Source organism: Aphelocoma coerulescens, chromosome 5 (genome assembly GCF_041296385.1).
Source record: "Aphelocoma coerulescens isolate FSJ_1873_10779 chromosome 5, UR_Acoe_1.0, whole genome shotgun sequence".
Taxonomy (NCBI): domain Eukaryota; kingdom Metazoa; phylum Chordata; class Aves; order Passeriformes; family Corvidae; genus Aphelocoma; species Aphelocoma coerulescens.
Window position 1 is genome coordinate 17237652 of NC_091019.1, and position 26630 is coordinate 17264281.

The 26630-nt window shown below is 37.1% G+C and overlaps 1 protein-coding gene across 8 annotated transcripts in view; it reads right to left on the reverse strand.

The window, feature by feature from the left end:
* Positions 1-26630, reverse strand: part of PLEKHA7 (pleckstrin homology domain containing A7) — a 152773-nt gene that overhangs the window by 57605 nt on the left and 68538 nt on the right. For 7 of the 8 annotated variants that reach the window (XM_069016856.1, XM_069016855.1, XM_069016854.1 and 4 more), the window contains one exon: positions 7218-7301. The exons of the other annotated variant lie outside the window; for it this stretch is intronic. In XM_069016856.1, coding sequence (XP_068872957.1) covers positions 7218-7301 — 84 coding nt within the window. The remainder of the gene's footprint in view (positions 1-7217; positions 7302-26630) is intronic. 8 annotated transcript variants of the gene reach the window in all.

Here is a 26630-nt window from a genome sequence, read left to right on the forward strand (position 1 = left end):
CTCAAGCAGTGACATCTGATGATTGGTATTTGTCTATGCATAAGGAGGGAGAAACCTGACAAATTGTCTGCAAAGCCAACAGAGAATCAAGATATAACAATGAGTGTGGCAAGAGAGAAGGTAAGGCTTATGCAGTGAAACCAAATTGTGCCCAATTTAGAGGCTTGGCCACAAACCTTTGAAAGAGCCTGTACTGGGGAGAAAAGGACAGGAATCAGCACTTGGCAATAACAGGCTTCTTATTTAAAATCAAACTGAGTCTAGACTGCTGTCAGATCTTTCACTAACTTAATGCAGTATCTTTGAATCTGCCCAAAATATGATTCATAGCACAATATGAATTATTAAAATACCTTTTGAGCAAAATGGTGCAATTCAAGGCAGATAATTGTTAGAAATGTGTAATTTCTGAGTCATCCTAAGACTCCAGAAATCCTGATAACTAGCTCAGATACCCATTTAAAGCATAAGTGAGGTCAATCCTACCAGAAGAACCTGTTCAACAAGTCAGAATTCAGTACAGTCACCCAGACAAAGAATTGAGAGTATAAATGGAAGAGCAAAATAAAATCTCTGTGAAGAGAAGCTTCAGCAGCCGATCTTGACACCAACATTGAATGAAATTAAAACCACAGGTGGCATTTTCAAAAATCATTAACAACATAATTTAGCAAATAACAAGTAGCAATACAGTCACATCAGAAGAGAAAACAAAACAAACAATTAACAACCCATGATTTTCCTTTTCCCATCAGTAAGTCACCAAAGCCATTTATTAGAAAAACCAAAAAATGTGGCATACAAGCTATACCAAACATGGTTGCTGCTACCACTGAAATTCAGATCTGAACACAAGAGAGAACAAAACAATTCTGAGCAGTTATCACAAGAACAAAGAGTCTGTGATTGCAGTAGCTCAACACAAGGTTTAACAGAGCACCAAGTATTTGCTATCACTGCTCTTCCTCAGTTACAACCCGAACAATTACCTGTCCAAAAGCTTCTATAGGTGGTTTGGTGTCAGGGAAAGCACATTTTCCCATTTGTGACCAGAGTTTCAATGAAGCTTACAAGTAACACAACTTAGGTCCTGTTTTGTTTATACCTTGCATATCTGGCATAAATCCCTTCTTTCTAGATTTTATATATAACCTCAAGTCCAAGACATAAGAACAAGCTACAGCAAGTCCCTAAAATTCCTGGCCACCCTTTAAAGCAAGAGAGTTTAATCATGTCAGTTTGAGTCAATTTGCCTCACCTCTTATGGACCAGGTACCCTACTTCAGCATTTAATCACCTTTTAATCCAGTCTCTGCAAAACACAGATTAAGAAACTTCCCATATATGACACTGCCTGACTAAGCTATTTCTGTTGACAAAAATTAAAAATACAATTTAAGTTTTGACAAATTGGAATTTACTTTTCCAATTAAAAATTAATAAGAAGGAAGAATAGCCACAGAGGAACGGTTTTAATTTAAAATTTCTGCTCTGATTTAACAGATTTTCACTATTCCTCAAGATACTGTTTCACAGCAGGTTAAACATAAAGCACTTCAAAAAAAAACCCAGAAGAATTACAGAGGAAGATAAGCTATATGTTTAACATGACCACCATCATCATAAAATCATAATAAAATACAGAACAATAAACATGTAATTTCTAAGCATTTATTATGTGATCATACAGTGATTTCTCTTCCACTTGCTACTGAAAGTGATCACTGCCAAGAAGCCAGGCTTTCCATTCCTCGTACTATCAAATTAATGACAAACTTCAAATTCGCAAGCAGAAAAATGCTTTTGTAAAAACGTGAGGTTGTTGCCATGGAAGAATTCAAATAGCAAGCAAAAGAGAGATTAAACCCATTAAAAGAGAAAATACATTCTCTTATTCTCCTAAAAAAATCTTCGGCAGCAAGCACTGGTGATGCGAACTTGCTGTACCTGACATTTAGCAGAAAGTACCAAACAATATGGCAAATTTATTTCACTATTTGTATATAATATTTCAAGGATACAATAGATTTTTTGCATGAAATCAGAACATAAAACTCGGTATTCAAGTCTCTTAACAGCTAACCAACATTCTCAGTGCTTTTAAAAGCAATTAAAAATAGGCAGAATATGCAGAATTACCTGAAACATCCTTGCATGTTAATGGAATTAACACTGTCCTAATTATTTACAGATTCAACTTTAAAAATAAGTGACTACAGCATTGACTTTGTGCATTCAGAAACATCAGTTCAAAGTCACAATTACTAAAGATGTTTGATAATATCTGTTATCCAAGACACCCCATTCTGCCTTTGTAGTGATTGTGTTTTTCTATTTTCAGGCTGGTTTTCTTACTGCCTCCCCCAAGAGTGTGCATACACACACAGAATTGCAGTGTGTCCATTTGGGGCTCCAGTACTGTGTAAATTTTTTTAAGTACTTGAAAATAACACTCTATATAATATCTCCTGTCAAGCAACTCCCTGCTCTACTTAAACAGTGCTAGTATGTCTCCAGAAAACACATTTACCAGCTGAAAAAACTACATAGCCAACATCTGGGTTATTAAAAAAGCCCCAACACTGAACAAGAACAATAAAAAAAAAAAAAATTACTGCACCAGTAGCCCATATTGAAAAATGCAATACTCATGAGAGATCATAACGATCAGTTGACTTGGAAGATCCACAGCCATACCACCAACTTAAAAAGTTTATTTGTTGGAATCAGATATGATGCAATAACATTGTGTCAATGTAGTTTTAATGCTAATAAATTTCCTAATCAGCTAGATAAAATAAAAAAACACTGTCCTAGTGTTTCTATACATGTAAACAAGGTAGATATTTATTTTGGGGTTGTTTGGGTCTCCTCTTTCCTCTCCACCTGATATTTTTGCTGCTACAGTAACCAAATGCAATAGATAAAATAAGATGGCTCTCTCCCCAGAGGTGATACACAGGTTTTACCAGGCACACAAAAACAGGCAAGAAAGAGGACAGCACTCACTGGATTAAGCACACTGTATTTTTTCCCCCATATGTCTACATTTACATTCAAGTCTTACCTTTTTAAAGTACTCTCTTCTCATTTGCAAACACACTGCTATGACAAATATAATATAGCTCCTAATACACAACTACTAGTGTTTAGCATTAGTTACATGGCTGCATGTGCCTGATTCTTCCTTTCTGTTCATAATAAAGAACTGTTATTTAAACAAAGACATAAGAAAAGAAATCTAAACATTATATACAGCTATTATAAGTAATTCTATCATAGATTCTTTTCAGAGAAATGCAGTTAGCAATGCAGTTAACTAAAAGCCTAACACCTGTCCGGCAGACTTATCAGTAATTCTCATTTTTCCACTGTTTTTTTAAGAAAGGTCCCTTCATGGCCTAAAGGGTTTATTAAAAACAGGAAAGCAAAGCAGAGAAATCAAGAGGCAGTTGAATGGAGGGGCTTCCCATAGAGCAAGATGCTCAGATTATTTCAGTGTGATCCTAAAAACTGTGAGGTGAACAAGTCAATAGAGAATAAAAATTGTTCTAGACAAACTACTGAAACGCTGGCAGAAAAAGATAGAAAAATAATCTTTAGATACAAGCAACCATGTGATAAGATGCCAAACTGAATTCAGTGCCAACAGCAGAAAAGTAATTCAAAGGAGGAAGAAATAAAAAACATCTCTGCAGTTTTTATCACTCCAAACAACACTGGCAAGTAAAGGTTATTTTTAAATATCAGCACAATGAGTAGCAGCAGCCAAAGTACGTTAAGAATTATTAGTAAAGGAATAGAGAAGGAAAAGTACAATTAAATTATTGTAACAAACAATGAGCTCATAGGCTGAATCTTGCAGTCACCTATGATCAATCATTCCATGAGAAAAAAAGACAAACCTAAAAGTGACATACAGAAAAGCTGGCTCTCAAGCAGAGCTAGTGAAAGGTACAGAACACACGTCCCACACACCAAGCGATCAAAGCTGCTAAGCTTGGAAAAACAGAGTACAAGGTAGGGATTTGATAGTGGTCCCAGCTAAGAATGTGTTAGGAAATAAGGAATTACTAATCACTATTTAAAAGAAAAAGGAAATCTAAATTAGAACACCTTTAGGAAGAAGGAATAGTATAAGGATCAAAAGATAATGTAATTCAAAAGTCACTGATTCCAGTTACAAAGGAGTTGAGAAAACCGGATTTCAGCTTCAAAAGCAAAATTGATGTGATACTGTCTAAATGCCTTGGAAAAAGACTAGTGAAATACAGTCTCAGCCTTCTACTGAAAGTGTCCAGTTCTCATTTGATCAAGTGAATCAAGGGCATGTGGTTCACAACTGAGTCATAATCAAGCTAGGATTACATCACTCATTGGTGTTAATTTCCAAAACTTGTTTCCAAATCTGCTTGCCAGAACACTGCTTCCAGGATGAGGAATGGCCAGAGCAGTCCCCACATTCATCATTTCTACATGACTGTAAATTACTTTTCTGATGTAAAATGTGTCCTTTTAAATAGATGTGTTTTGCAGCCTGAACAAGTTTGTGCTTACTTCTCCCCACTAGCTCCCAGTCAACATCTGGTGACAACTCCTTGGCCCTAATCTTAAATTAACATCAACCAGTCAGTATTAATCATGTCAGAAGAGCACTAAAGAACAAATCACCTTTTATGAAACCCTTGAGAGTGCTACTGCTTCAGATAGGGTTCCTCAGCTACAGGAAAAAGGGAGTCTTGGTCAAAGGATCCCACAATGGAAAGTTCCCACAGACCATGCCAATCCAGAAACTGCCTTTCTGATCTGAGTCCTCCTGGTGGACGTCATTTCATCACATGATAGGGATCTACAACACTGATTCCAAACTGATACACGATCAACACCACCAATTCCAGGAAATCCCTGATGCCTGAGGGAAAAGAACTGAAAGCAGGGCACAGCTCCATTACAATTCCTAGGCCTCAGGACCAGGAGGTGCCAACAACTCCTCTGATTTCACCACATGAGACATCCATGTATGTCAACAGCATCATCTGACAGGAACTCACACATGACCATGGTGAAGAGCCTCTGTGTAAACCCCCACTGATGCATAGAAGTGGTAAAAAAACTAAGGAAACCAGAGCATCCCACACATTTGAAAAAGACATTTTAAAAGCAAGTTTAACTGACAGATCAAAAACATCTAATTTTAAAAACACTGTATGTTCTTCAGGCCAATAATAAAGCTTTGAGAAATATTCTTGCAAAAACCGTTTCCAGAGCAGTGACTACATGCATATACTCCTCTCTCTATCCCTCCAGCCATTCCCTCTTCTTTTAGAATTAAAACCACCAATCTTTTCTAATTCTACTACAGTGTAAGATTTTTTTCCTGGTTTTGATACCATTTCAGTGTGAGTAACTGAAGTCTACATGTTCAGACTGCCCTCCAAATAAGCACTTCCCCTTCTCTTCCAAAAAAAAGTTTCTAACATACATTAAAGATCACTAAATCCATGTGCCATCACAGCAAGTACTTCTTTCAATTCTGTTTTTAATATTTTATCAGCTACCGTTACTACAAAACCAAAAACAGCCTAGGCAAGTGTGACTAATGCAGGGAGGCCCTCCAAGAGGTTATCCAAACACCTATTTTCCATTACATATGCTTAAATTCATATTAAATTTGACTGAGCCTTTACAACAGATAAATTAAAAATCAGTTAATGAATGGAAGTTGGAACACTGATGCTCAGAGGCTGCTGTCCATACTGTCTGTGAAGTTTGCTCCATTGCAACATACCTGTTCTCCTCACTAAATGAGGTGGAGCAGCTTGTTTCATACCTATAAATGAGCAAACCCCTCTGAGCAGCAAAGCACCTGCATGCCATGGGACAGCTGGAGTGACCTCCAGCTCAGCAGCCACCCCACAGCCCTCATACCTAATTACAGGCCTCTCCCACAACGTTGTATTTCATGTTTGTTTTCATCAGATACCTTAACACAGGATTGGCCTTGGCTTTGCTTTGACTTGAGGGAGAGCAACTGGTTAGCTGGTGGGTTTTTTAGGGGTTTTGCTGCAAATTTTGGTTTTGGTTGGTTGGTTTGGCTTTTAAACTATTTGAGAAGTTCTTCTCAGGCCTGTATCAGAACCTCGGAGCTCTACAGCCATGTTCTACTTCTCCAAGTCACAGGAGAAGACATTACCGGAAAAGGCTCGGTCTCCTGGGAGTGTTGAACAGCCTTCCTCCAGGCCTCATTTTTCTTAATGCTCTAACTGCTTTTGACAGCAGCCCTACCCAAATGTAAAGCAAATTAAATGTCACAGAATTTGAAATGTATAGAGCTCAGAATTGTGCAGGCAGCCACACAAACCCCACAGCCAGGCCATCACAGCAGGATGCCCAGAATCTGCAAAGCATGAGGGGGTAGAGGCTGCTTGAACAGTGCTGGAAAACTGGGCTGGAAAAGGAAAAGCTATCTGATGTGCCATTCTTCTTGCCCTTTGGTTTTAGAAGCGATGCAGAATTTTGTCCAAGGCTCTGTCTTTTGTCTAGGGAAGATACCCAGTCATTCCACTACAGAAGGATTGCAGGAGCAATCCTGGCATGAAGCCAGGGTGACAGGAGGAGTTAAAGCCTACAGTGAAACAGTGCATGATCCAATCCAACACCAATCCAAAGGTGACCAGGTTCACCAGTGTGAAAGCATACATTTCCTCCTTTTATTTTTTTAATCAGACAATCAAGATAAAATATGCTGGTAACAAATACATTAGACACCATTTCTCTAGAATAAAGAAAAACAGCTAATCAGTGTAGAACACCTTATAGGTAAGAAAATCAAGGAAATACAATGGAAGCTAGTAATATTTTGTGTATTTCAATTTCAGTACAAACCTTCCAGTATGCTCCAAAAGCACTTTACATTTATGTTCTGTTTACCTGATATTTATATAAGACTAAAGCATTATTGCTTAAGTGTATTTTGTGGGTCTTGTTATTTTATTTTTGGGTTTGTCTGGGTTTTTTTGAAGACTTGATAAAGATTTTCCCTCAAGTCCTACCAGGGAATCAAAAACACACTATCACAATGAGAAGTAAAATTTTAAGCATAAATCTCAAATTTTTCTACAATGTTGGAAGAACTGTCAATAAATTAAGGTACTAATCTACTGTAGGTAAATGTGTTACTGTTTTAGATCTCTTGACATGGGTATAAAACTACTTACTCTTCTCGCAAAATAAATTCAATATTTTCTGGAGAAACCTGTCCTGTCACAGGATGTCTAAATGACGTGGTCTGCTGATTATGGCTGAAAGGAAAAAAAAAAGAAAAAAGAAAAAAGAAAATTAATATTGCTATGCTCAGTAATACATGATCTCTAAAAGGCAGAATTTTTTATATTGATGTTTTGCTGCTCTATTCCAGAAATTAACATATTTCTGAGGTACTTTTCAAGTCTGAAATGTTTTTTCAGCTCCTTCCTATGTTCTTGTTGACTTTGCCAATGGCACACTGTACCATTTAATTATTAAACAGGTTAATGTTTTAAAAGTAAACTAGTTGCAATCTTTAGTTAGTGAGAAGCACTTGAATTTATGATTATTTACACCTGGCTGTTACCAGATTATTTAGATATAACATAGAAATTACACAACATAAATTTCTGACTTGTGTTTCGGTAAATTTTATAGAACAGAACCAGTAAAATAACTTGAAATGCTGCTGGACAACATTTTACACAATTTATATTATTTAATGAGGTCACAGAGAGAAATTATGTGGAGGCCCTTTCTTGCATGCTTCTTTTTCCTCCAATATGGTATTTCTCCAATGATTTTTCTTTACACCTTCATGCAGAGGATCAGATATAACCTTAGCTATGCAGCTGCACGGTCAATATAAAACAACATAATTTAGTGCTTCATCAGAACTGAATTAAAGTCAGGGCTTTCTATAAACTCTCCCCTCAGAGTACCATCTAATGCTTTGCTACCCTCTGTGAAATACTGTTATTCATTAAATATCTTACCTCTCTGTGAACCAAGCACTCATTTATTTAAGGTTCTAAATTTTTCTGGGTTTAGTTAACAATTTTTAGGTAAACAACATCCAAAACCAGAACTAATGTCAAATGTAGCAAGACAGTAACAGTGTGAGTATTCAGAAAATACAAATAACGAGGCCATTTAAAGAACTGTACCTCAAAGAGGCAAAAAGGAAAACTTGATGCCTTTTCTTGTTTAAAGATTCTTCCTCCTGTAAAGCCTATTTGGTTTCAAGCCTTACAGATCTGACCCTGTTGTCCAGCATACCAGGATGTCCCCCAGCACAGAGGAAGGCATAAAGAAATATTTTGATGTTTCAGAGTAATGAAGTTCCTAAGAGACAACACTCTGCTGACTAAAGGACAGCTAAAAATCAAACAGCTCACACAGCCATAAGATTCCAATGTAAATAGCTCAGGACATGTCTCAATTTTAAAAGCAAACCAAAACCAACCAAACAACAAAACCCTAAAAATGACGAAAACCCCCCAAATTGCTCACACTAAGTCCCACTCAGGCCACAAACAGTAGAGGATATTTGGTGCGTTGGAAGCTTTTCACCCCTTTTCCAACACACCTTGCAACAGCAAGTCAAATGCAAGGAACCCCTATAATAATAACCCCTTTTCCAGTGACAAGCTGAAAGCTGTAACAACTTAGGCAACACCAGAATGCCTTTTTCCAGCCTCACCTATTGCAAAAATCCTCACCCTAGAGCCATCGGAAACTGTGAACAAGATATGGGCTATCAATTACTCCACTGCACCAGGGATGGCATTTGCTCCCTAGGCTGGTGAGAACTGACCTGTCCTACAGCTGTGGGTTAATAAAGTTTAACAAAGTTTCTAAATCTTCCATTTTTGCATGAAATCAGAGATCCAGAGAAAGTATTTCCAGTAAGTACACAGTGCTAACATCTACAAAGCAACCAGGATCTTTTTCCTTACAAAAAGAATGAGGACTATTGTTTTCTAAAAAAGCATTTCTGTGTGAGTTTAATATTGTGTCTACATCCGAAGAGCGGGATAGGAACTTGAGATGTTTTCAAAGGAAATAATAAATAAATTATAACCCTAACATTTAAACTCCGTGTTTGTCACACAGTCCAGTTTGAAGTTGAAAGCCTTTCCTTTAAAAAATCAGACCTGAAGCAGTCTGTTTAACCTGAGATGCTTAGGTTAGGATTGCTACCAAAACAAGTGCAGATACCTTGTTAGCTTAGAAAAACTGAAAGTACCTTGCCAGCTATATTCTCCAGGGGCAGAGGAACTGCCAACAAGCTCTCAATCTGCAGGCTCTCAATCATTAATAACTCACTCTTCAATTAAGACTAAGAAAAATGACTGTATTCCAGAAGTGCTCCAGGGTTATTTAGGAAGGGAAGTTTCCCATTATACCATACTAGCACGTACACAAATGTTTTATTCTATCCCAGGAAATAAATTCACCAGAAGATGAATTAGTCCTTTTAGTTGCAAATAAAGCATAAGTACATTACAAATAGACTAAAATATTACTTACTAATAATAAAAATATCAGCTGGAAAGTAAACACTTTTTAAAATATCTGAGCAATGCATTTTGGGACAAGTTTTGCATGTCAAATACTAGGAGCAGAGAAACAGAAGGATGGCTCTGTTACTGTGTAAAATGCAGATGGTAATTTCATAGGCAAGGAGAGGGCACATAAACCCAAAACTTCCGCAAATCTGCAGCTTCAATATGTAGGACTTCACTGGGAAGAAAGAAATGAAACCCCTGCCACTAACAATTAGTTTTGCAGAACACAGTGGTTTATTTGAATTTGAAAAGTGAGAGTTTAAGTGTTTTTGCCTCACAGGACTCATTAAGACTAAGCGATACTATTCAAAACAACCTATACAACAGATGGCTAATGCCTTGCAACAAGGAATTAGATAGCAGGGAGATTTTCGTTCACAATGAGAGCAGTCAAACATTGGAAGAGGTTGCCTAGCAAGGCTGTGGAATCTCCTTCCTTGGAAACATCCAAAATGTGGCCAGATAAGGCTCTGAGCTACCACACCAAACTTTATAAGCTGGTTCCAACTTTGAAGCTGGCCTGGCTGGATGTGATGGGATAGAGAGCTTCCTTAAAACATAAATTATTCTGTTCTGTCATTCTCTGCTGCTCCCTCCACCCTTTCTCCGCAAATACAATTTAATTCCTATAATACCTTTGACGCTTTCCCAGTATTTAAATGGATTTATTCCAAGACTATTAGCAGTACCTTGTTTTTATTAGGACAAGAGAAACTGAACAGATTTTTAGATGATGATTTTTTGTTATTGTTTTTATTTCTTTTAAACATTTTCTTAACAGTGATATCTGTTTATAGGACACTGGTAACAATGATGTCACCAGTAAGAGTGCTCTAAACTTGTTGCAGTGCAGGTTTTCCTCCTTTCCAAGCACAGACTAAGCAAACACCCAGCACAGGTTCTCCTCTGGGCACATCAGCTACCCGAGAAGTAGTTAATCACCTGTATTTCCTCCAAATGGCAACTACTGAATGTGTTCCTATTGTCCAGAAACCTACCATGTAAAACAGGCACAACAAATGTGCCTTAATAAAAGGACATGATATGCTGCTCCACTCTCCAAGCCCCTTTTAGTCTTTTGTTTTTCACTAGAGAAAGACATAATAGCGTCAACAAAATTGGGAAAGGTTTATGATGCTTCATCATGTGAATTTTGAATGCCTTGGAACTTGTATCAGTACACCACCACACACGTGAAATGCCAAGCTAAGTTTTCTAGCAACACTACAAATTTTGAATTTGTGATCAATTATGGCATTTTTTTCCAACAACCATCTTTTAATTTTAACAGTTTTGTATTATCCTGATTTTGCAGATACTGGTAATCAGAGTCACCAAAGAAAGTAAGCATAGAAACGTGAAAAATCCGCAAAAAATTACATTCATTACCATCTACCACTACCAGCATTATTAAATTACACTACAGACTGTCAGAAGTTATTCTGAATTTCAAAGTTACAGAACACCACTTTCCAAGGCTAGTAATAGTTAAGACTCAGACTCTTCATAAAAGAATCACAGTTCAAAACCCGTTTCATTGTAATTAGATACCTCAATACAAATTCTGTTATTTCACAGCATGTATATACAACTTTTACAAACACAAGAACTGAGAGTCACCCACTGTCTTAAGACAGATGCAATCCAGGCTCTAATCCTACAGTATAATGGACACAGACAGGCACTTCTGCTTGCATGGATCCTTTTGCAGAACTCATAATTAACATGACTTCGATTAATTTTGTATTTGAGTCAAAGCCAAGTCCTAATTATTAATTTTTGGACATGACTGATGCTGGTGACCTTTCATTTGAAGTCAAGCCAAGTGTATAGATTGTCTCTGGAGTAATTTAAATGCACAGGCAGCTGAAACTTGAAATGTGAGAACCAGCTATTGATGGAGTCTACATCACATTAACAGCAAATTTATAAGTTGTGAGAAAAATTCATGTTGTCATTGGACAGATGTCCTATAAATTATTACAAGCCATTTCTACAGCATTTACTTTCCAGGTAGGCTGACTCCTTTTCACTTACCTGCAAGACTAGATAAGCATAAGCACCTTTATGTTGAATACCCCAAATGATGATGACAGTTACGTGTGGGCACCCACCCACACCTCTACGGGTGATTGCGGTGTGGGTGCAGCTGACAGAAGAACTCATGCAGTGAAGAACTGTTCAGCCAGTGAGTTGTTACTCCAAACAAGTGCTTGTATCTAACCAGGCAAACAGCCAGGAATAGTTTGCTTCATTTCATAACATATTTCTGAAACACATCAATGGCTTCAAAATAGTTTCAGCACTGCCTTCTGAATATTTTTCGGATATTAGCTTTAAGAATTGGTTAGAACAAGTACCAACAAATAGTCCAAGAAAAACAGTGCTCTCAAAGTTCTGCAAGCTGGAAGAAAAATGCAGTGTAATATAGATATAGTTTGGAAGGATTAGGAACAATACCAACTAATTGCACTACTCAAGCAAAAGTACCCACTACAAGCTGCACGTACACAAAACTCCATCTTTTCAAGACCCTGAACATGATCTACTAGTTTAAAATAGTTGTGTCTCATCAGAATCGCAGTAAAATCCTTGCCCCACTGTAATCAGTGTCCAGGAGACTTTCATAAGGTCAAAATGTCAGCCCCTCATACAGTTTAATTAGCATCTTAACCCAGGAACTAGTGGTAAGGATCACAGATTAAAAATTATTCTCTCAAATCTTACATCCTACTCAGATGAGAATTCGTAAGTGTTCAGTTGTTTAGTCCAAATACAATTCTGTAACTATCTTGAGCTGCTGTGTCTGTGACTAGCAGCAGCCAACACAAGAGTCTAGGCTTATAAAGACAGATGAAAGGGGACAAGATGGCCTGACATCAGATTTTATCATACATTCACTTCTCCTGGTAAAAGCCTGCAGACAAGAGTTTGAAACAAACAGTAAACTAACAATCATGTTCATGTAGTGTTGTCCTTCTACCCAGTTCACTAATTATGAGGTTAAATGGGAACTACAAGCTTCCAAGGAACAGAAAAAATTCTTTTTTCCTGTCTTAATGAGCTACCAAAAATGATTTATACTATCCAGTAGTAGTATCAGCAAAAAAGATTTTGTTAATGAACGTGCTTTTAAAACCAGAGCTAATGAAACAATGGTAAGCAAATATGGAAAATGCCATGGAATCACTACAAGTATTTTCAGTCATTAAAAGCACAGATAAGAGGATGAATACACTATCATCACAGGATCAACACAGATTTCCATGAGTAATACAGGCTGAAGTCATCTGCTGATTCACAAATCCTTTTGATGCATATCATGTGAAACTATCAGGATTTTATTAACTCACAAAACCAAAATGCATTCATTGCATTTGAAATTAAGGGGGGAAAGCATGTTAGTCTCAGAAGACAAAGAAATCTTTTAAAAAGCGGAATTTGTTGATATTTTGTTACTTTTGCAGTATTAGAAAATTTATAGTCCCTACCTTCAAAATCAAAAATTAAATTAAAAACCTCTCTGATAACACAGATTCACAAACTAATAAATTCATTCTCTAATTTAAAAGACAGTGGTGATATCATTAATATGATTAAAACACTCTGGGTAAAAGCAGCCTACTCTCATATTCCAATATCAACCACAATTTAAAGAGTTTAGCGAGGAAGCTGCCCAACAAGCATTGCCACATAAAGATACTATTTTGGAAAAAGTATTTAAGGGAAACTTTACACAAAAATATCACAGATCTCAAGTTTTAAGCCATAACAAAACTGGTTAAAATAAAATAGGTGCTCACATATACAGCATCTAAATTTACCAAAGGAGGCTGAAAACCCACACTAGTGCTATTTGAACCTGTGATGCAAAGACATCATACATATGATAACAGACAACACAGTCCACATTGTTCTAAATATGAAAGCACATACAAGTTTTCCAGCATCCAGTTTTCATCTAAGTAGCAAACCATACTGTGTAGAAAATTGAAACAATTTAATACAACAGCTGTAAGAACTGAATAAAACAGATTTTGAAAACTTTGTCTGCTGCCACATAAGGCATATAACCTTTAAAACATTTTATCTTCATTGGCTTTTTAATGCTAAAGATAGGTTTTAAGATAAATGCACTTCTGATTTATTATTTATTGAATTTAATGCATAATACGAAAGAAGTGATTATCAGAGGACAATACTTCAGACTGAGAGCTTGCTGTGTGTGCACTCAGACAATGTGGAAACCCTGCCTTTTTCACCTCTCCATAAAATGGAAATGCTTTATCTACCATCTATACCATGGGAATGGCCTTTTAATCAAATCCTTACAAAATCACAAGTGTCCAGGACAGAATGAAGGAATTATAGCTAATATCCATCAAGTTGTCCCAGGGCTACAATCTAGAATACTGAATCCAATTTTGGACTTCCTCACACAGGAAAGGCATCAACAAACCGAAGTGAGTTCAGCAGAGGGACACTAAAAGGAGCACCTGTTGGGAGGAGAGGATGAGGGAACCAGCCTTGCTAAGGTTCAGGATGCCCTGCCAGGACTAACCAAGAAGGTTCTTCACTGTGGTACCTCATGGAAGCGGGCATAAAATGAAACAAGAAACCTTCAGACTGCTTGGAGAAGGAACATTTTCCCCTGTGTATGGTGAGGATAGCAAAGTATTAGAACATGCAGCCCAGAGAGGCTGGGCAGTCCCCACCCTTGAAGGTTTTCAACACTAGAGTGGAGGAAGAACTGAGAAACCCGGTCTGACCTCACCACTGACCGTGCTCTGAGCTGAAGGTTGCACAGGAGACCTGAGGTCTCACCCAATCCAAGCTGACCAGCTATGGTAAGGTTGGTTATATTTGCTATTTCTATCACAAAGGCAAAAAAGGGCAAACAAAACCTAAAACAAACAAGCAAGTTTCACGTAATAGATTTTTCTGAGAGGGAAATGTAAAAACCCCACATGATTTTGGAAGAAAATCTCATATGAGCATTAAAACCTGGTTTCTTCCTTCAGTCTTTAATAACATCATTAATTAACTCCTTCAGCAACTAAATAAATCCAAAGTGCATTTACATTCTACTAATAAATATTCAATTAAAGTAGAAAATTTATGCAGGCTGGGTTCCTGTACTTTTTATCTGCTAGGACACAACTTCAAACCAAAACCTTTCCCATAGTTAAGGTAATTCAAAAAATCCATGGGTCTGTCTCAGTCCCTCTGTAGCCCTACCCATGTCCTCCACAGCTTCACAGTACTACTGAGGTACTGACCATAATCCTACAAACCTCATGCCCTTCAGACAACAGGCTAAAGAATAAACAAGGATATCAGCATTGTGTTAACCAAAATAATGTTTAGTATGAAGAAACCACAATTCCCAGAGAGTACACCTATTCTTGTGGGTTGGCTGATGTTTACTGGCATGTATATTAATAAAAGCTCCTTCATTAGTAACAAACTGTTCCAGCCTATGGAAACCTTGTGGTTAATTCTGACACTTCAAACTCTATTCACCTGCAGCTTAGGCAAAAAAAAAAAAAAAAAAGAAAAAGAAAAAATTACAGCAGCAAAGTCATTTCCTTTGGTTTCTGTGATTCTTGAGTGTTTTAAAGGAGTTCCTCCTTGCCCTATCTCACTCAATTCACTGTGTTGGATAAAATGTAATACATCTCCTCCAAAGTTAGATGCATTTGTAAAATATTTTTTCTTATCAATTCTTAAGTATTAAATGGACTCCGGTCCTCCTGAGAGGCGCATAATAGCAAGCTTTTGCTTGAGAGAAGATTAGCAATGCAAGATCATCTTGCCTAGAGCAACAGGTATAAATTAATGGAGCTTTTCAGGCTGACTCTTTGGAGCTGTGAATTTATACACCTCATTGTTATTTCCTTTCCAAAGAAGCCCAGCACCTACAGCACTGAAATACTGACATGTTCTAAAGCCATGACATCAGCATCTGCTCACAGAACACTACTGCAAATCACACAAAGAGCCAAGATGAGTACATTAGGGATTGAAACTGTCAAACAGATATGGAAGAGTCTCTTCTTAGATTATGCATAGTTTATAAGGCACGCAGAAATATCTTTGTAATTCAAGAAAAACCTCTTCGGCATTACAGAAAAAAAGGGGGGATTTATAGCTATATAAATATAAAAAGATATAGCTACCTGAAGTTGACTATTTCAGTATAACTTGCTCAAAGAAATAACCTAGAGCCAACTTGTCCTTACAGAGATGTAGAAATACTCAGAGGCCCCAAGTCAGACAAGCACAGAAACTTCTCCGACACTTCCAAACAATCACAGAAATAGTACTGTAGAGTTAAAGTATTTTCTTTGGCATCTACAGAATGGAAAATATGCTAAAATATACATAACACTACTAGAAAACATTTTTACAAAGAAGAAAAAAGCAATCATTACGATATTAACCCTATCAACACTGTACTAAATAATTCCAACCTCTAAAGCATCTCTGGTTCAATTCTCCTTATTTTACTCAATGCAGAAAGCCAAACAAACTTCTGAAATTTTACTGAGTATATTTCCAGAATCTTCTTTGCTAAACACACGTCAATTAACTATTCTCCAGAAACACAACTATTTTTAGTCAGCCAGTGTCACCACCCCAACCCCCAACTCCCCACTATGTAATCAAAGCATGTCAAGTCACAATATAACCTATAGCAGTTGGTTAATAACATTTTACATTACTGGCATAAGTTATGCTGAGTTAAGTGTACTGGATGTCTAAGTATGTGAACCAAACAAATGAAACATAAGAAAACTCTCATATAACCACATTCTGTGCTAAATTTCTTGAGTCAACACTGCACTGTCAGAAGGTGAGCATTTGAGAATAAAATAATAAAATACGACAAGAGTGGCACTGAAAACAACCCCACCACAGAATAAACATTTGCTTTTTCTTAATGTCTCTAAGTAGATACACTAACAATGCCAAAACAACCAGTTCAGAAAAAGTCCACAGCACACACAACTGATGACAATATGTAGATCTAGTGGCTAAGGAAAATAGCACAAGAAATGTATTTTAAAAAACACTTTCATTCTTCCTGTGCTTAAGCTAGCAAACACACTTTTAAAACAACCTTGTTGTTTTTCCATGAAGCGGTTCAGAGGTTTCATTTAGATTAGCAAACATCAATATGCATTATTAGATAGGATGTAGTTTTCTGGGGACAGCATGAGGCTTCAAAATTGGTTCTGAATGACACTCTGCATGAAACCACATTATTCCATTGCAGAACATGAAAATCCCTTCCTTGAGCACAGAGACTGCTATTATTTTTTTAAGTAACTGGAAAGATGAAGCAACTACCACTTTTCACAATGTGACTGGAAGTGAACAGCCACCACGGATGAAATCAGGCTCCTTAGCTTCAGGGAGCAAAACTGCAGCACGACCCAGCCAAAAGCCAGCTCTTAGCACATCACTGTATATAGGGGAGCTATCAGCTGCATTCCTCCTGGGCCACTTGTGCAGCATGTGGTGCCCTCTTGGCCTGGTTCTTGTCCTGTAGCTCCACGGCACTGCAGCCCCTGCAGAGCCCTCCCTTGTCACTGGAGTGAAGCCGGTGCAGAAAACACCTCCAAGGGTACAGCAGCATTGCTGCTGCTGCTCTATCACCAGGGGATCCACAGCCTGCTCAGCTGCACAGCACAGCTCACATGGCTGAGCATCAGGGAGACGTGCCCTTAAACCAGACCTCAGCCAGGGCACCTGCAGCAACACCCACCTCTCACCTCGGCAATACAAGGACGAGTTCTCTGCCACGTCCCCAGACTGTGAGGACAGTCCCATGCGGGTTCACTTCCTGACCTCAAGGCATCCCCCTGTTTGCTGGTGTCAAACAACAGGTCCAGGGCAGAGCAGAGGCACCACTGGGAATGCACGTCTCTGCTGGGCTGGCTTCCCCCTGGCAGCCGAGGCACAGGCAAGGGCAGCACTGGAGCAAGAGAAGCTGCCAGCAAGAGAGCTCTCACGTTGCTGACAAGGCCTGGGGTGAGAACGGGATTAGAGACTCAAAGAAATTCCAAAAACTTCTTCAGATCCTGCATTAAGCCCTTTCAATGCCAAGAAAGCCTCTATCAAGCATGTGACTGAAACTTGGCAGCTATGGAGGTGAAGTAACTACACATGAAATAATATTTGTTCTTTAGGCAATTATTTAACAGAACATACGATGATAGAATGCCTTTGAAAAATGTGGATCTTTTAACTTACAGAAAACTTTGTAATCTCTTGAAAATACAGATATCAAATAGTCCTTCACCATTCAGGGAATTAAATTTTTTCCCCTTTCAGATACAGCTAGAGAAAAAATAAAGTGCTCTAAAGGATATGACTGAACAGAGCCAGACTAAGAGCTAGACATTCCCAGTAAATTCAGAGCAACATATAGTAAAAAGGGTTTTATTCAATGCTAAGTTTTAAAATGCAAAAACTCCAAGTGCACCATGATGGGTATTACATGCATTAATATTTAATCAAGAGGAATACAAGCAGCACAATACCTCTCCATGCTTTCAGTGCTTCCATTGTACTTTAATTTACTTTACCCTTTACTAATTATAGAAAATGTGCCATGTTTTTAAAAATGCTTACATAAATGTAGAATCTAGCAATATAATTATCTGCAAAAGAAGATTCAGTTGTATCAGTAGGTTTTTTGTGTGTTTTGGGTTTGTTTTACATACTCACTTTTTCTGGGACTTAATCTGATTACAGAAAGCCAAAACTTTCAAAGAAGAAATACAGTAAGTAATTGGACATACCCTGTATTATTCAATTTTGAAAACTTCCTATATTCTGCACATAAAAACTTATATTCAGATTAGTTTCATTTTAATTTCTCCCCATCAGCTATTGGAATTAATCAAGGTCACAAATCATTTCACATGTCACAGTGACATGTGCTGTCACTGAAATGTTACTTAATACACTGAAATTGCAGAGTTTACTTTAAAACAAATAAGAAATTTGAAAGTAGCACTGAATAAAGACATCCGAGTGACTGATTTCTGCTGAAAAAGTCTTCACTTACAAGGTGGTTCTGCTTTGAAGTTACATTCATCAGTTTTGCATTATGAAATTGAAAAAATTTGAATTCATGGAGTGATGAATTTCAGTTATTTTGGATACTGGATTGGGACTTGAAAATGTGTCTTCACAGAGAAATTAAGTTCACGCACAAGAAAAGTGAAAGAAGTGTCTAGATTTGCAATACCTGAAGTCTTTCTGCACCATTAACAGATTTAAAAAGTTAATGGTTTTGGCACTACTGCATTTGGATTTGGGAGATCAGGATTCAGATTTTAGCTCTGAAGCAGATTTCCTGTAGAGTCCTCCTATTTTTATGAAATCACCATTTTATTAACATTTAAGACCTTCAAAAGAGAGAAAAGGTGCCTACCAATTTAGACTCAACTTCATCTGCAGCTTTCAGGATGCTACTGCAGTACATACAAGCAAAAACATTCATTGTTTTGCAATAGTGAAAAGGACTACTTCAACCTATCCAAAGAATTCCAGCAAAGCTGGGAAGCAAGAACAGGTTGAAATTCCTGAACCTATATAAACAAGACACACTGCAGTCTTTCAGATTAATTGCTTATGGATTTACAGAAAATCTCTCCCACTGCCTAGAACTTTGTTCTTTAAAATATTTTCATCCAACATAAAATCATCTTTACTCTAAAAACAACATTTTGGCAACATCAGTGCTCTTTTCACTTCAAGAACTAATTGTATGGATGTGGGAAGAAGGTGGTTGCCTTTTTCCACCTGTACTCTTTCAGAGCTGTGAGGTAACACACTGTAAAACAGGCTACGACTGTACAAGCATAATGAAGCCTAAGCCATTGCAACACTCACAAAGCAAGTTCAGCAAAATTATTTGGCAAGATTAAATTGCCAGTGCGCTTCTTCAAAGCTGAACCAATCAATGCCACCTGAAAACTTGCACCTCCAAATGCAGGTTTCCAAAACTAAGCTCACTCTGAGATGAACTTTCCTATACTACTTAATCAAAAATCCTTCTGCTCAAGTCACTTTCTAGCGCCTCTAAACTTAATTCACCCAGGTACAACTTATAAATAACTGCACTGAAACATCAAGTTCAGCCTAACATGGCCCAGAAAATGTTTGCTTCTGTAGTATCACGTTGTCATTTTATTACTGTTCTTTGAAAACCGTCTAAGAATCCAAATCTAAGCCAGTGATGTTAATACAATGACATTCCAGAAGCAATGAGTGGCAATATTCATTCATCTCGAAGTACAACACTAGAAAGACACAACCACATTGTAATGCAAATTACTGTCACATCAAAGTGAAAGGAAGGAAAACGTCCCATTTCTGCATACAAAGACACCCTCTCGGAAAAATTTAAAATAAATAAATTATTCTTAACTTGTATGACACAGACTTTGTTTTCTATCCAACATTCTGGGGTAGTTGTGTTATATGCCATGACTTTAAGTTTAAATGCTTCTGAATTTTACTATCAGAGAGCTCAAACATCTGCAAAGACCATGTGCATACTCTACATCCCTTGGATGTGGAAAGGTTTGCAGAATAAGACATTGGGTTCTAAAGACACAAAGAAAGAGCAGCTTGAACTTTTTGGCACCTCAAAATGTTTGGTTCTAGATTCCTTACATACTTGTTTTCACTCTCAAATACTTCTATTGACATAAACGTAAACAAGTGAGAGTTACAGTGGGAACAAAAAAAAAACCCACTGAAGTTCTATTTGGAAATAGTGTCTGGAAATAGACGGAGTTTTAATTTAAGTAACAGGATCTCAAGAAAATAAACAATGTAACTGACTGAAGTTCCAACACGAGTGTTTGTGACTAGTCAGCATGCCCTGTAGGGAAGGACAACAAAAGAAAGAAATCAGTCAGGTACCTTGCTGTGAATTGTGTGTGAGACCATCTCCCTGCATCTTGTATTGAAAATTTGTTGGAAGAAAAAGAAAAAAAGAGCCTTGGCAGCAGGACCAAGAATCATGTTGTTTCCTAACAGTCTTCCTCAGAAGTTTACCCAAAGGAAGAAAAAGGATAGATGTACTTTTCTTATTAAGTGATCTTACCGACACATAAAATCACAAATGCAAGGATGGTGGTCCAATTTTGAAAGTATTTTCTGCTACAGCTAAGAACAAATTCTTAAGAGAAAAGAAGTAACCCATAGCCATGACATGTAACACCAACTATTTTTGGAAGCAAGGAACCTTCATCTAATGCCAAATGGCATGTATCAGACACATGCAAGATGCCACATTTCTAATTGCTTACAAAAGGAAGGATAAAAGAAGTCATTAATAAGCCAGGCAACAAATACAAGGGAATAATTTAACTTTTTCAAGGACTGTAAGTTGCATTAAGTTTATATAACCTGACCTCCATTACATGCTTGTAGAATTGGTATGTCTATGTATTTGGTAGAATAGGTAAAAGAGGTCACTTAAGATACTAGAAGTACATATTAGCTCTTACATAACTGTTAAAAAGTTAGTGTACTTTTCAGCTGGATCCTATTAAAACAGCATTCAGGTAAAGTAATGGGATGCATATCTAAGAAGTAATGTCACTCCAATGTAATTTTCACAGAATCAGAATGGTTTGCACTGCAAGCGACCCTATATATCATTTAGTTCCAACCCCCCTGCCATGGGCAGGGCACCTCCCACTGGATCAGGTTGCTCAGAGCCCAAACCAACCTTTCTTGAACACTTCTGGGTATGAGACATCCAAGACTTCTCTGGGCAACCTGTTCCAGTGTCTCACTACCCTCACAGTAAGGAATTTCTGCCTAGTGTCTAATCTAAACCTGCCCTCTTCCAGTTTAAAGCCATAGGATGTGGGGCAATCTCCACACTCCAATAATGAAGCCATCCCCATCTATAACCTCCCTTCAAGTACTCAAAAGCCACAATAAGGTCTCCCTGGAGCCTTCTCCAGGTTGAATAACCTCAAGTCTCTCAGTCTTTCCTCACACAGGAGGTGCTCCAGCCCTCTGATCACCTCTCTCTGGACCCACTTGAGCTGGAAAACGATCATTAGAGCTCAGAAACTGACTACTACCTAACACCACCATGAGTGGCTGGACTAGCGAAAAAAATATATACATCCTTCATTAGGCACATGGTATTGCAACACACAAAGCTCTGGTCACAGGACTTTCCTTTAGGCAAACAAAATTCCAGCAACCAAAGAAAGTCATATAAACACTGCAGGGATTTTCCTTGCTTCCTAATCTTCTACAACTGAGATGTTCTCTTCTGTTCCTTGAGCTCCCAACTGTTCCCTGGGGCTGGAAGTACAGGTAGTTCCAGTTCTTCACAGAATTATCCTGTCCTCCTCTTCACACAACTAATGTGTAACAATATTATAATCACATTATAAACATATAGGTTATATTAATGTATAATTATACAACTTTTACAACCAAGATCACTATATATTCATAAATTCACGAATCAAAACCAAAGTGTTAACTGACCTATGAGATTCCAAATTAAGCAGACTTTTTAAAATGCAGAAAATTCAGAATGCAGAATGTGGGACATTAGCAGCAGCAGTTGTATCTACAAATTAAATCTCAACGGTATCAATTAGCAGATTTCTCAGGAAATAATTAAAATGGGATTCTCAATTCAGTCTTCACCACTTTAACTGCAACCTCCATAATACAATAGACTCTCGGAAAACTTTTCATTTTAAATCTTCTCAGGGCCTGCATTTACAGTATTATTTTGTAAATATGCTTCAGACACTCTTATCTCCACATATCGTAGCAACACTGTGCATGTATTGCTTCAGGCTCTTCCACCCCCAGCTTCTCTAAACTATTCACCCTCCAGCAGGATTTTCCCTATGCACTAGTTTTAGTCCAAACAGCCTGTCATAACACTGCGGTCACTACAGAAAAGCTGAACTAGAAGCACAGACAGAGACACATTTTATTTTCCAAAAACCAGCTGAAGTTCAAGACGCATCCATCTCAACCTTTCTCAAGATTATTTCCCAACAACGTTTTACACTCTTCATTCACGGAGAACTATCAGCATCTGCAACAAGCTGGCACCAAAACATACAGAGAAAATTAGAATGTAAGCCCTTGAGTTACAAAATAACATTTCTCTGGCACATTTTCTCTTCCTTATTGTATTTTCTTCATCTCTGTCAGGAATACCATGTTACTTATTGTTTCCATTCACAATCACTTTCTTGTTACTGGAAAGTCAGAATGACCAGAGAGAGAAAACTGCACTACAGCACTGGAACTGTATTTCCATTGTGGAGTTTCTAAGAACAAATTTTAACAGCTAATACTTCTAAAAAGCATGAATAACACTTATTACAGCTAAACCCATATAATTTACTTAAACATCCACAAAACATAGCAGGTAACTATAGCAGGTAACACTTTCCTGTTATAGCAGGTAACACTTTCTGATCATAAATTAAAAACTACTACAAAGCAGGTAGCAAAGTACAGACTAAGGTAGAACTTGTAAAATGCTAATTTTTCTTGGCTTGTGCATGCTTTTGTCCAACTAATATTTTTGTAGTTAAAAGTCTAATCACATTATTTTAACTGGCAAGAAGCAGAGTTCCTGCAGAGGATTAAGGAATGAAGTATGAGTTACAGGTCCATATTATTTTCCAATTTGAAATATGGTTATTTTGCACAAAAGGCAGAGATCCCATTGTTTGCTGACTGGATCACAAAACAGTTTTGCCTCACATTGCTTATATTAGTCACATTAAAAAAAAAAAAACAAAACTATTTTGAAATACTTCCATTTATTTTTCTTTAAATGACAAATTTCTGCATGCATTCTTTTCTCATATACCAGAACAGAATCAGCTACTGTATTTTATGAACCAGTACTGTGTACATTATTTGAATGAAAATGCCTAGAAATGACTCATCACACTAAAAACTCACTTAATGGAAAGTAATTATAATGGGCAATATGACTATAGCACCAGAGGTATTTTTGCTAGTAAGAAAATACAGCACACTACAGTTTTAAACACAAAGCAGTTTAAAACAAACAAACAAACAAAATATTGTTTAGATAATTAACCAGAAAGTGTACTATATTCATTAGGAAGGGAACAATTTCTGCAGGGGCAGAAGCCACAATTTCCAAGGAACAGCAAGACTTTTACAATAGTGCAAGAATAATACTCTTTGCATAGTTGAGACATGTAATGATATCACCTGAAAGTCTAAATTACAGCTTTGGTAATATTTAAACTACTTCATAAACAAAAAAAAATAAACAAACATGCAAATGAAATCTGAAAAAACTGAGATGGCATTTACCTACTACAATGTAAAAACTGGTTAAAGACATGCTTAGTTCAAATGGGACAACTCACATTTCTCAATGTCTGCAGAATTAAGATCAATGGATACCAACCAGTACATCGCCTTCTGCCAGTCTGTAAACAATTCTTATGTGCAAAAATTCTTATTTTTGCAAAAAAGACATCTTAAAAATCATTACCCCCAGGAAGAGTTAAAACAGAGAGTGGCAATCTTGGACAGTGTAAGTCTACGGAGAGAATATATAGAAAACAATGATACTTAAAGTTTGCATGCAGTAAAAATACACTTCAGTGCTCTAAATGTAATGTATTTAACCTCATGTTTAGACAGTGCTTTTCATGTAAGAACATGTTCTGAATGACTGAGCTCATAAAGTTATGAATCAGAAGCAAACAGAAAAAAAGGCTTTGAATATCCTCAGTTCACTTATTTCTTAGCAAATGAAACCAAATCTTGTCAGGGTTTACCAAGCACAGAATGACAGTTCTGATCTAAGATATTTCACACCTCTGAGAAAAATTTGACCAATTTGGTCAAATGCATAGTTATGGAGAAGATATCATTGTAGAGTCTCAATAGTGTTTTCCTCCACAAACACAGCAATCCTTCAGCTCTTCAACTGTTCCCGTAACAGTTTGCACAAAATAAGGCTTACGAGTTTTCCTGAACTACTGTGTGGCCCAAACCAAAAATTAAAATTATTCCCCCCACCCCCAAATATGTCTACAGATGGATTTTCCTGTACTTTTAGAGACACATATGCAGAAAGAAATATACATGTAAGATATGTACATCTATGAACATATGTGCATACCTGAGGTTTTCACTTTGAGGCTCTAGACATTTCTGAAGTTACACAGATTTCCTAAAGATTAAAGTTCTTAAAATGTACAAAGTTGATCTTTTACATATCTAGTAGCAGCATGTAGGTTTTGATTATGATGTCCTCTATGTAATAAAGGTATCAAGGGTGTCAAATTGCATCAGTTAAAATCCAAGAGAAACCTTCAATTCAGCTGATTATCAGAAAGCTGATACCTCAGTAAGGTACTATAAATTAATTCATGTTTACCAACAGTAAAAAGAACATGAGCTCAAGCAGCCAGGTGAATGCATTAATAACAACCTTCAGGAATTAAAATATTCCCCCTAGAACAGCTCTCAGAACTTAAAGAAAGTATCTTACATTTGAAGAAAACCAGGTATGTGGTAACGAGGGTTCCTGTGACTGGATTACTGTTGAATACAGAGTTCTGAGACAAACACACACTTCAGTACAGTATTACCTAATGCAACCCCAATTTACAAACACGACCATACCTTGCAAATCTCACTTCCCTCATCATTTCTAAAATCATGGAATTTACAGGGGTAAAAGCACTGTGGAGACTGTAAAATCAAGAATGCAGAACGTCCCTTGCTGAGTGTATAATGCCCACCATACATGTGTTGAAAACCCAGTAAAGAAATCCTATTTTGTCCTGAAATCCTTTCTGAAATATTGCAAATGTTCATAATGGAGCTCTCAGTAGCAATTACTCACTTTCAACTTGTCACTCAACTGTCACCATGACAACAACAAAAACCTTTTCATGCCTAGAGAAGACAATAGGAATTTAATTAATGAAATTCATTCAGCTGACAGTTTGAGTGAAACTAAATTCTATTCTCTAAACAAAATTAAAATACCAATTTAAAATTGCAATAATAATTTTTTTTTTTCCCCTTGAACATCCTGCCCTTTGTATTTATTTCCTCACATTCAGATATCACACTCACTATTTATCAAGTACTTTGGTTAATATGATTTTTAGGATGGCCGGCAGAATATTTTTCATGTCAATGCAGACTAAGTCTTGTAATTCACCTCAGCAGGAAATCTCAAGTGTTTATCAGGGACTGATTGTCCAAGCCAATATCCCCACAGATTGGTTGGTTACCTGCAAAGGAGTGGAGGCAAAGCTGAGGGCAAGATATCTCATGTCTTTTCTAGTCTTGGGGGGAGAAAAAAAATAATTATAAATGCAGTTGTGGGCTTTATAAAATATAATGGGTTAGATACTGTTTAAAAAAATTCATTAAAAGCCATCATGCTCTGAATCCTGCAGATTCTTAAACATAAGTCCCTACCTTGACAGGCCTATTCATTGCTCACAGCATGCATAAACAATTCTGGGGATTAGAAAACATTTTCAGTTCTCTGCTAAAAATACACAAGGGGATAAAAAGCGGAACACTTTGTGTTAATTCTTCTCCATGCTACCACAAAGTACAAACTACAGCAGTTATTTATATAACCATATAGCCATGTTTTTCTCCAACAAGCTGGCAAATGGATACACCTTGATAATCTCATAATTTGCTGTTATTTGTAGCTGTTCCTGTACTATAGCTTATCGTCAGACAACAGTATGTAAAGTACATTCTGAACATCAATCAAGTAGCAAGGGACAAGAAGTGGAGTTGACTATTCTCAGGACACACATATTTTTCTACCAAAAGAGTGTCCTTGTGTGAAGAGTTAGTGTTGGATTACTGAAGACCAGGTTAGGTCACATAACAAACAAAAAACTTGACTTCTTGGCCTATATCCACCATGACATGTCCTATCAGGAAACAAAAAAAAAAAAGAAACTCCTATGATGCAAG